The following is a 10987-nucleotide window of genomic DNA, read 5'->3' as shown; positions in this document are numbered from 1 at the left end:
GAGCGTGTGAAATTAATGACTGAATATTATGCTGAGAGCCATTTAATTAAAAACACTTTCATTAATAATGCAGTTGGAGAGTGTATGTGTGTTATGTAATTAAAGATAGTACATCAGTAAATGATACTATGCAAAACCAATTCAAAAAATTCAAATGAGTTGGTGTAACATAAGGAACTTAATTCAAGTGGGAATAAAAGTCAACGTGAAATAAGCTCAGAGTTTTTTCCTGGAAGCTGCAATTAATCTGCTTCTGGCAACACAGTTCAATACTCATATTTTAAATACGGGGCTCTGCTTGTTTTAAAGATAACCGGTATGGCGAATCGAAATATATTTCTCTCCAATCCTTTTGCCAAATAAATGTTATGAGGCACCAATGAGCTCGGCTGACCTGATGGTCCCGGGCCGCCTTGCACGCTAGTCGTCTGTGGTGCCATTCGTGCTTCGAGCGGTCAGGTCGTGCTCGGCTGTGGGAAAACACTGTGGGTCTGGTATTTATGGTAGGTTCACTTTAAAACCGGGAGAAGGAAGCGGACGGGAGAGGGTGTTCCCTGAGGACAGAGCAATCGTCCTGTGTGCCGTGGCCCCCAGGAAGGCCGGGTGAGCTGGCGTCTTGTTTGCCCAGAATACTTTGGCTAATCCAAATCTTCGGCGATCGGAGTCAGAAACGCTGCAGTTAAATATATCTGACATGAGAAGTGGCTTGAAATTAGGTAGTCTTATGTACTATATAATAAATAGGCTTGCTTATCATCTTCAATATGGCAACCTGAAATATTTTTAATCCTTTTGGTTTACCTGCTCAGAAATCTGTGTTAAATATTCTGCACTGGGATCCCAGGTTAGCGGTGCAAGTCTGCTCAGCATCGCCCGCCGCTGCGGCGTCTGCTCCAGGTGCTCCTTCGAAGGAAAGGTGGTGGCAGCGTGTACGTACCGTTGGCTTAGACGGGACTGAAGGCTCCTTGCTGATCAGTTCTCGTACTGAGCCGAAACACTCGTGCTCGTGGTCAATTTAAATCAGCTTGGCACATTTTGAACCTGAACTAATTTTTTTTTAATTTTTTTTTTTTTAGGACAGCCTACAAGGGAATACTGTGAAATGTCAGGCGAGTAATTGCAGTAGGTAACGCTGCCGTTGCCATGTCCCCAGGGGGATGCCCAGAGCTTGACCCTCTAGAGCTGGCACGGGGCACTGGTACCCAGTGGTGGGGTCCCCTGGTCTGCACCACCGCCCGCTCCCTGCGCCCCAGGGACTCGGCTGCGGGGAGCAGCAGCCGCGCACCCACCCCGTGCGAGCAGGGGCAGTTTGCCTGGGGGGGTACAGCCCCAAATCCTTTCCTTCGAGGACATACCTTTGCCGTTCTCTAGTGCAGCTGGGGGTGAGTGGCGTTTCATCACGGGCTTTTGAAATGTGGGCAGAAGGGGGTGTGATCGCTGCCCGCCCATCTAAACCCCTCACAATTAGGGCATTTATCCAGACCCGGTCTCACGGCCGCTTAGGTGTTTATCACTTCCCTCGCAGGGGTGAAAATGGACGTTGCAGCAATGCAAGAAACTTGCTTTGAGCTTGCCTGCAGCTCTGAGCTGTAGGCTCCAAAAAATAAAATTGTCGAGGTGTACGTACAGAGGGACACCTATAGAGTCTGGGCACCTAAACGTGCCCTGTGCCAGGCTTCGGCACCCGTTACCCTCTCCCCTGATGTGGATCGGTGCTGGCGAGCGCAGCGGATCTACTTCGCTGCCTGCGTTTGGGGGCTGGCAGCATCGCCGTTATCTGTAGCATCTCTAGAACAAAAGGTCCCGAGTCTTGTTACAGCCAGGGTTACTTCTCAGGAAACAGGAGGTACAAACCTGGCCAACACCAGAAGATCTAAGCAAACACCCTGATAACTAGGTGCTTTTTTTTTTTGGTTTTTTTGGCCTTTTTTAACTTGAGGGCTAATTCAAATAACCTCACCGTCTCATATTTCACTATCCTCTTTCTTGCCAGTTTGGAACCAATTATAATGTATCACCTTTCAGGAAGATCACCAGTTTACTTGGAGCTGTTAAGATAAGGTAGCCAAAGCTTAATTGACTGCATAACGATGAGAGAGCCACGTACTGCCTGGGAACAAGGCAAGAGAAAAGAGAAATGGGATTTGCGTCGGAGGGGGCTCAAATGCAGAGCTGCCAAGGGCAGGTGTGGAGGACGATGACTGAAACAGGAGCTGCCGGTCTCGGATCAGCCTGGTACTAAAACTGTCTTGTTTTCCGACAACGGTTGAAGCGAGAGGTGCGAGGCGAGTGGTGGGAAGGCTGAGGAAAGGTTTAGGAAGGAGGTTTTGCACAGTCGCTCCTCCGTTGCGGACGGGCTGTGTCCCGCTGTGTCCCGTGCCCTGCTTCGGTGGCCCAGCTCTGGGCGAGCCCCCTGAGTCCTGCCTGCTGATGAGGCAAGAGACGCCCCCCGTCTCCCCGTGCGCCAGCTCCGTGCTTCTGGCATCGCTCCTTTCCTGGAGCCTTTTGACTTAAGCAGAGAAAGGCTCATCGTCTCTGAACCCTCAGTATAATTTATCTTCCCATGTCCGGGTGAGGAGTCACGGATGCGTGTTCTTCCTAAGATGAAGAAAATACATTAAAAAGTCCCTGAACTAGTAGATTTATTATTTTTTTTCCCTCTGTTCTGACCTGAGGTCAAACCCAGAGAGCAGTGCAAGACATCCTGTCGGCTTGACCCGCGTGGCTGTTTCATCTCTGTTGGATAGGAAGGTGCTGATATTTCTTCTGGAGCCTTGTTTGAGTCCTACCGCTGTTTATGTAGGTAGAATTTTTTTCTTCCCTGAGTAAATTGTTTTCCCATGAACATAATTGCTTTTTAATTGGGCTGCAGCTGGTGCTGGATTTGTGCTGAGTTGGAGACTGAATTACATCTTTGGAAAAGCATTTTTTTTGTGAATTTTTTTTTTTTGCCTTCAAAATTTAGTCTGGATGACTGAGGTTCTTGCTTGAGAAGAGTACAACAGCTGGAAGCTTGCTCTGACTGAAAACCCCCAGGTATTTTGGGCTGGAAAGCTGCAGACGTGGTCAGTCTCAGCAGGAAGATGTTGCCGTGCTGCCGGCAGACTCCGTTCAGTTCACACCGCTTCTGAACAGGCTTTGCAGACCTGTGCTTGACGACCCTCCAATTGAGGTGTGGTTTGACTGAACCCAGTCCCTCAGATCATAGAATCGTAGAATGGTTTGGGTTGGGAGGGACCTCAAAGCCCATCCAGTGCCACCCCCTGCCATGGGCAGGGACACCCTCCACTAGCCCAGGTTGCCCAAAGCCCCATCCAGCCTGCCCTTGAACACTGCCAGGGAGCCAGGGGCAGCCACAGCTTCTCTGGGCAACCTGTGCCAGGGCCTCACCACCCTCACAGGGAAGAATTTATTTCTAATGTCTAATCTAAATCTACCTTCTTTCAGCTTGAACCCATTCCCCCTTGTCCTGTCACTACACTCCATGATAACCAGTCCCTCTCCATCTTTCCTGTAGCCCCTTCAGGTACTGGAAGGTGCTCTAAGGTCTCCCTGGAGCCTTCTCTTCTCCAGGCTGAACAACCCCAACTCTCTCAGCCTGTCCCCATAGCAGAGGTGCTCCAGCCCTCTGATCAGCTTCGTGGCCTTCTCTGAGCAAGAGAGATCCCTGAGACTGTGATATAAATCTGTGACTTGAGTTTTGGTAAACCTGTTGAGGGGGTTACGCTAACCCCTAGGCTCCTGTCCAACGCAGTACAGGCAATATCCTCTGAGTATCCTACGGTGCTAGTTGCCAGTACGTGAGAAACGCCGTTTTGTTTGTTAGTTTTAAAACAAAGGAGGAAGCTGCTTCCGGCAGATGCGCGTAAGGGGAGGTTGCAAGAGACTGAACGGGAACGGCCAAGTCCAGTTTTTTCAAATGAGACACCCTGCAGCTAAAAGTCTACTTGATTGATGGGCGTTTCATTGAGCTACTTGCTATACGCGACTTGGTATTGTCTTTTCAACTGTGCATATTTGAATAGGGACAGTGGTAATGGCGAATCGTTATTATTCTATAAATAAAACATTATCCAGATGATGCTGGTCAACAGAGCATAAAACAAATAGCAAATTCTAACGGCCTCGAATTACAATTAAAAACCAAACAGCGCGGGATGCTGATTTGCACTGAGCACCTTCGCCTCGTTGCTGTGAGAGCTGTTCCAGTTGCGTCAGGATTATTCAGGGGTCTGCTCTCTTAGCACAACCTAGTAAATTCGCCCTAAAAAGAAAAAGCAGCAACTCTGCGGAGCTCACAGCAACCTGTGCTCGGCCCTTTGCTTTTTTTCTGTCTTGCTCGCCGCCGTAGGACAGCGTCGCCGCTTGTGTGATGTCGCCGGCGCTGCCGCGATTCAGAGGCCGAGGAGCTCGTGGCAGGATCCGACCAGGGGTACGAGGAGATGAAAGGGCTGAGGATGCAAAGGGTGAAATTCTTGAGGGGGTAAAAGAAAAACCAAACTAAGTTACTTCCCCGTTCCAAATTGAAACAATTAACAAAGAAAATACTGAACGCGCACGGTTCCTGCAGCGCCGTACGGTGTGCTGTCTGAAGGAAAAAAGCTGATATTTATGTGCATCATGAATTAGCTTTTTATTGGGATTTTTTTATGTGTATGTCCATGGGATTGGGAGAATAATAAGTGTATTTAGTAAGGAGTTTAAATATGTTTGCATTGATATAAATGCATGCAAAATTATGCTGTTGAGATTTGGATTAAATTAAAATACTTATATTAGAAACTTTTAAGTTCAATTAAGTTGCTTCAGTCATAAGTGATTATTGGCCACTTGGGACGCTTTCAAAAAATGGTATTTAATCTTCCACATTTTTATTTTAAAATCCTTTGAATAAGACTCATGAAAAGAAAACCATTGAAATTTGAAACTTGTCTAAAATACTTATCTATTATACAGGAAAATGTTGTGGGGTTGGTTGGTTTTTTTTTTTAATATGACCTGTTCTGTGTGAAATTACATCAAATTTAGTTCTGTTTACATGGGCAATGTGAAATTTGACCTAATGAAATCTGTCCCTTTGGTTCATTGGATTGTATTTTGCTTACCTTGCTAGGTGTAAATAACAACTTCTTAATCTGATTTTGACTGCAACAAGATTGGAAGCGCAGTGACTTTCTCAAAATGGATCTGGAAAAAAAGTAACGCTTTTAAGCTGATTTTTAAAGTATTGTGATTGGAAAAAGGGTGGTGGTGAGATCTCTGGCACAATGGTTTTGGTGCCAACGCCGTTGTCTTTCAGCAAACTTCGGCTTTCTCCAAACTGCCTTGTGTTTGCCAGGGAGCTGAGCGGGTTTGATGGTTGGTCGCTCCTCGATCGTTGGGAGGTTTTGGGGCAGGAAAGCTCCTTGGTGGGACTTGCAGGTGAGACAACAGCTCCTCCCACCGCCCTGCGGGAGGACAGGCTGGCAGGGCTGGGTTACCCCGCTCCTCCTGATGTCATGGGCTCTGTTCTGCTGCTGCTCCCGTGGTGGCACCAGCCTGGGCTTTGCTTGAAGAGCCTGAGACTTGGTTTAAGTCAAAAGAAGTCAAAAGTTGGTTGCGGTTGGGTGCGTGTTGTCTTGGTGTTCAAGAAGCTCAGGTGTTAAACCTGTTACAATACTTGTCCCCTGACTGATCACGGCCTTTCCCTGTGACTCCCCAGGGCGCTCCGGGTGTTTCCGGAGTGACGTCTGTCTGCTCGAGGCCCTGGTTCATCCTCCTGAGGTCCGGAAACCCCAGCCCGGGACGTGGCCGTGCCGCAGCGAGATGATGTCTGCGGTGAGGAGAATCCAGCTCCCGTTTCGATGAGAAACGCTGAGCAAGGGCAGAATCGGCAGCGGGCTGCCGCTCTCCCAGCGCGCTCCTGCTTGGGAACCTCTTCTAATGCAGCCCAACCCCTTTACTTTTAATGGACCTTGCGCAATTATTAAACAGTTCGTGATTGTCTTCGTCTAAACATGCACTTCACTTCTCAAACATCATGAAATGCTCTTGAACCTATTCTGCCCAGGCTTGTAGCGCATGCTTAAATATCTCCTAGAAAAACAAATTCCAGCTGGGGAGAAATGTTCAGTGATATATTGCAGCCCCTTGGTTTTACTTTGTGTCTTTATATATACAACACTTAAAAAAAATAAAAATCAAGTATGTCATAAGCAAGTGCCAGATTTAGCAAACTCTCTTTATTTACATACAAATACATGTACGCATATATTCGTATATGTACACATATTTAAGTGTATATACATACATGATTTCCACATACTCTACAATAAATAGCATGTAGGGTTTTCTTTTAATTGCCTACAGTGCTGAGTAAAAATACATGGCAATAAAATCATGGCTTACAGCTAAGTTACAAAAGCACCAACCACTGAACTCGTAGCAATAAATCCAAGCTTATATACAGCCAGAACGAGGACACGCTATACAGAATACAAAGTAGACCATCTTGTAGGAATCAACAGTCATAGACAAACTAAAAAACATCATTTAGAGCAGGAGAGACTCTGTATGAAATAAGATGAAGGAAAACATTTAGATTATTGATCAAACTAAACCACACATTTAAATTTGTCACCTAAAGAGAAGAACAAATTAGCCAGTTACTTGTAGTATTTTTTTAACAGAATAATTTTTTTGTATGAGACTGTACCAAGGAAATCAGAATTAATCTCATGAGTGAGTCTTTCTGAGCTGTCAGTCATTTGTCTGGGTGCATGCCACTTGCACAGAGTATTTTTATAGTACTTTATTTAAGCTGAATGCAACTTCTTGGACCCTGCATGTAAGTTTCGAGGCAATAAAAAGCACTTCCTCAGCCAGCATCTTCCATGGGACTTGTGACATCGAGCTGTCACAAAGGACTATGATAGCGAATCAGCAGCGGCGGCAAAATCAACACCCAACAAAAGTGCATCGGCCGGAGCTAACGGGGACGGACTGCCCTGGGACCAACCTCTGTCCTAGTGACACAAAACCACAGCCAGACCCTCCCCTCTTACAAGTGAGCGATGCAGTGATGCTGTTCTGGACTAGGGGAAGGTCTGGCTGAGTATTTTTCTTTGAAATCTGCCTTGTGAGGTGAAGATGCATAGATTTTTGTTGTCCTCTTTATTTGTCATTGCTTGTATTTTGACTTGAAGGACGCAACGCAATACTAAGGAAGACAACTGGGTGGCATTAAGCAGAAAGCTTGCGTTATTCCTGTATCATCCTCATGCTGTGATACATTCTCCTTGCTGCGATACGGTGCTAAGGGTCTAGAGAGCAAGATAACGGCTTCCTTTACGTGGAAGCCAGCCCCCGTTACCATTTTCAGACTTAAACAGAGATTATCTTTTTCCAAGGTGTGTATGTTCTCTGTCACTGCAAAACTTGTACTGGTGTGCATGGAAACACTGGAGAAGAATCAAAACCAATGGTGACCGCGGAAGGAAGAAATGTACACCAAACCTGCACACCTGGTGGGTCTAATAAACTAAAGCTCATCAATGTCTAATTACATCATTGCATATCCACGGGTAAGAAGTCAGAAGGAAGAACTACTCTTCACTTCAATGAGTACATACAACTACTACAACTCATAGAAATGTGGATTCCTTTCCTCTTTTTTTTTTTTTTTAATCCTAGAAATAGCACTTTCTCTTAGTATTTGGACTTGATTCCTTGAGCCCTGTGTGTGTAACATTCCTTATGAGATTAGCGGGAGAGCTGTTTATTTGGATTTTGTATATTAGCAGCTGGGAGTCTACTTCATCATTTGTTCTTTATATTGTCGTCTTCTAAAGTTCCCAATGAGAAATGGGATCCTGCTAAGTGCTGTCCAATTCAAGTAAGAGACAAAAGCTCTCTGCCATTGAGTCTAGTTTAAAAAACTGTTTTTCCAAGATTGATGTTCAGTACAGACATAATTTTCTTTACTTTTTTTTTTTTTGTCATGTGTCTGCCTGGTAGTTCCCTCATTAATGATGAGAGAGTTAAAATGCAATGGTCTGAAATGAAAATGATTGTTACATAAATAGTTTGATTATTTACGATACAGCACAAACACAGCTACAGTTTTTAAAGACTTTTTAACCTGATAGGAAAACATCATCTTCTCCAGAAGGTTAATGGAAATGCTTATTTTTATGAGTGATGCTGTATCTCTAGTTACTCACAATTGTATCAGCCAGAGGACAAGTACGGAGTCTCACTATGGTAATTATAATCAGGACAGACCTTTTGCACCAGTTTGTAATCTACGCTGTAAAAAGCAATGTAAATGCAGATAACTTTAAATGGTTTGGAACACAACCAGGAGACATGGCTTTGAGTCTGCTCTTGATAGCAGATCTTTGAAGGGTCGAAATTGCACAAGGCAGTTTTTTTAGCGCGGTCTGTTTTTTCATACTCAATTCGGCAATTGAAGGACTTGGATTCCTTGGTCTCCAGTGTTGACTGTGGAGATGATTCAAACTCAACCACCTTGGAAGGTGGCACCAGGCTTACAGAAACGTTTCCCAGACCCGTGGAGTTATGTCGGAAGTAAACACTGAAGGTCCCATTGCCGTGATCGACGATTTTCCCTGTGATCAGGAGGTTCAGCTTAACAGTTTTGATGTTAGAGTGGAAATCGCCCCATCCAAACATTTTCTTGAATTTCCCAGTTTTTACTATAGGTCTGCGTTTAGTTCGTGCGAGAGATTCCTGAACCTCCGTGATGTTGGACAACCAATCCCAAAAGTTTTCTATGCTGTCTGAGTAGGACACCTGGCCATGTTTCAGTACTGGAGATGGCTTAACGAACAGGCGTAAAGGATTGATGATCCTGGAGTGGACCACGTTGTCGACCAATGTCTCTGCAGCATCCTTGTCTTCCCAGTCCAGCACGTCTGTGGCTTGTACAACTTGATTAGCGTCACAAAATACCTGTTTCAACGCAGACAGAAAGAATTGTAAATATAAAGTGTGAAAATAAAAATGTCAAGATACAGGAGGAGGCATTAATATTTATTTTTATACCAATAGGGTCTGAACTGGTCCAGCCAGGGCTACTGTAAGGAGTAATGTCTTGCTGCCCAACGAAAGCTCAAGGATTTTACTCAAAATAGCTTACAGAAGATACAAAAAAACTCAGCGGGAGCTATCCACTGGGACAAATGGATAAATCTCTGCACAGGTCGAGGGCTGTGATGTGCGAGAGCAGGCAGACAGCCTTTGCTCATAGGTTTGTTAGATTAAAAACGTACCTAAGGAGGCTGGAAAACCTGAACAGCAACGTGGCTAAACAGCTAAAAGATGGAGTGAAATAGAAACATGGAATTTTCTATTCCCCTTTGGTTTTCTCCCCATTTAACCTCCCACCTAGTTTAGGCTTAAAATCCTGACTTATTCAGTGGTTCCTGGTGGTGTAATTGTGTGCTAAAATGTTTATTATACATTTGTCTTTTCTGGTCTTGCCTTTTCCATTTTTTTTCCAAACTGTGCATGCCCATTTGTGCTCTTAGTTGGAGACAGATCATGAAAATAACCCTGTGTTTGGGTGTGTTGGTTTCAGGTACTAAGCTGTCTGTATTTAGCAAGACCTAGCCTTCCAGAAGTGCCGAGCAATCCCGGCCGTAGAGCACATCTTATAATTTTTCAGAAATGTGACTAGGACAAGCACAGTCTAATGCAAAATTGCGTGCAATTGGAAAGCAAATAACTACTTCTGGTAGTGACAGAATGGTGTGAAATTGTGGAGTCAAACGTGCAGGTCTCTAAAGAGAAGATTTCTAATTTAATGTATAGACACATTGCCCATGTGTGGTTTTTTTCTGGTTTGCATGACAAGGTTTTGGTAGCAGGGGGCTACAGGGGTGGCTTCTGTGAGAAGCTGCCAGAAGCTTCCCCCATGTCTGATAGAACCAGCGCCAGCTGGCTCAAAGACGGACCCACCACTGGCCAAGGCTGAGACCATCAGTGATGGTGGCAGCGCCTCTGGGGTAACAGAGTTAAAAAGGGAGAAAAAAAAACAACAGAGCAATTGCAGCTGGATAGAGGAGTGAGAGGAACAACTCTGCAGACACCAAGGTCAGTGCAGAAGGAGGGGCAGGAGGTGCTCCAGGTGCTGGAGCAGAGATCCCCCTGCAGCCTGTGGTGAAGACCATGGTGAAGCAGGCTGTCCCGCTGCAGCCCATGGAGGAAGGATGAGGGGGTGTAGAGATTCCACCTGCAGCCCGTGGAGGACCCCACGCTGGAGCAGGTGGAGGCACCTGAAGGAGGCTGTGACCCCGTGGGAAGCCCACGTTGGAGCAGGCTCCTGGCAGGACCTGTGGCCCCATGGAGACAGGAGCCCATGCTAGAGCAGGTTTGCTGACAGGACTTGTGACCCCATGGGGGACCTATGCTGGAGCAGTCTGCTCCTGAAGGACTGCACCCCGTGAGAGGGACCCACGCTGGAGCAGTTGGTGGAGAACTGCAGCCTGTGGGAAGGACTCATGTTGAAGTTGGTGGAGGACTGTCTCCCGTGGGAGGGACCCCAGGCTGGAGCAGGGGAACGATGAGAGGAGTCCTCCCCCTGAGGAGGAAGGAGCAGCAGAGACACCTTGTGATGGAACTGACCACAACCCCCATTCCCCGTCCCCCTGTGCCACTGGGGGGAGGAGGGAGAGAAATGGGGAGTGAAGTTGGGCCCAGGAAGAAGGGAGGGGTGAGGGGAGGTGTTTTAAGGTTTGGTTTTAGTTCTCATTGCTCTACTCTGATTTGCTTGGTAATAAATTAGTTTTCCGAAGTTGAGTCTGTTTTGCCCGTGATGGTAAGTGGTGAGTGATCTCTCCCTGTCCTCATCTCGACCCACGAGCCTTTTGTTACACTTTTTCTCCCCTGTCCGGCTGAGGAGGGGGGTGATGGAGCAGCTTTGGGGGGCACCTGGCCTCCAGCCAGGGTCAACCCACCCCAACATTCTTCTGTACACTGAGAGAGA

At 46.3% G+C, this 10987-nt stretch overlaps 1 protein-coding gene and 1 long non-coding RNA gene across 2 annotated transcripts in view; one reads left to right on the top strand and one right to left on the bottom strand.

Annotated features, from left to right (window-relative positions):
- The first annotated feature begins 306 nt into the window (after positions 1-306).
- Positions 307-6133, top strand: LOC129208366 (uncharacterized). Its single transcript, XR_008577797.1, has 3 exons — positions 307-2235; positions 2676-5198; positions 5702-6133. It is a non-coding gene; the product is annotated as an uncharacterized LOC129208366 (long non-coding RNA).
- A 68-nt stretch (positions 6134-6201) lies between these two features.
- The window catches only part of NXPH2 (neurexophilin 2), a 41067-nt gene continuing 36281 nt past the window's right edge, over positions 6202-10987 (bottom strand). Inside the window, exon 2 of the mRNA XM_054830944.1 lies at positions 6202-8952. Coding sequence (XP_054686919.1) covers positions 8209-8952 — 744 coding nt within the window. The 3' untranslated portion in view covers positions 6202-8208. The remainder of the gene's footprint in view (positions 8953-10987) is intronic.

Source organism: Grus americana, chromosome 6 (assembly GCF_028858705.1).
Source record: "Grus americana isolate bGruAme1 chromosome 6, bGruAme1.mat, whole genome shotgun sequence".
Lineage (NCBI taxonomy): Eukaryota > Metazoa > Chordata > Aves > Gruiformes > Gruidae > Grus > Grus americana.
This window is presented reverse-complemented; position numbering and strand designations above follow the sequence as displayed.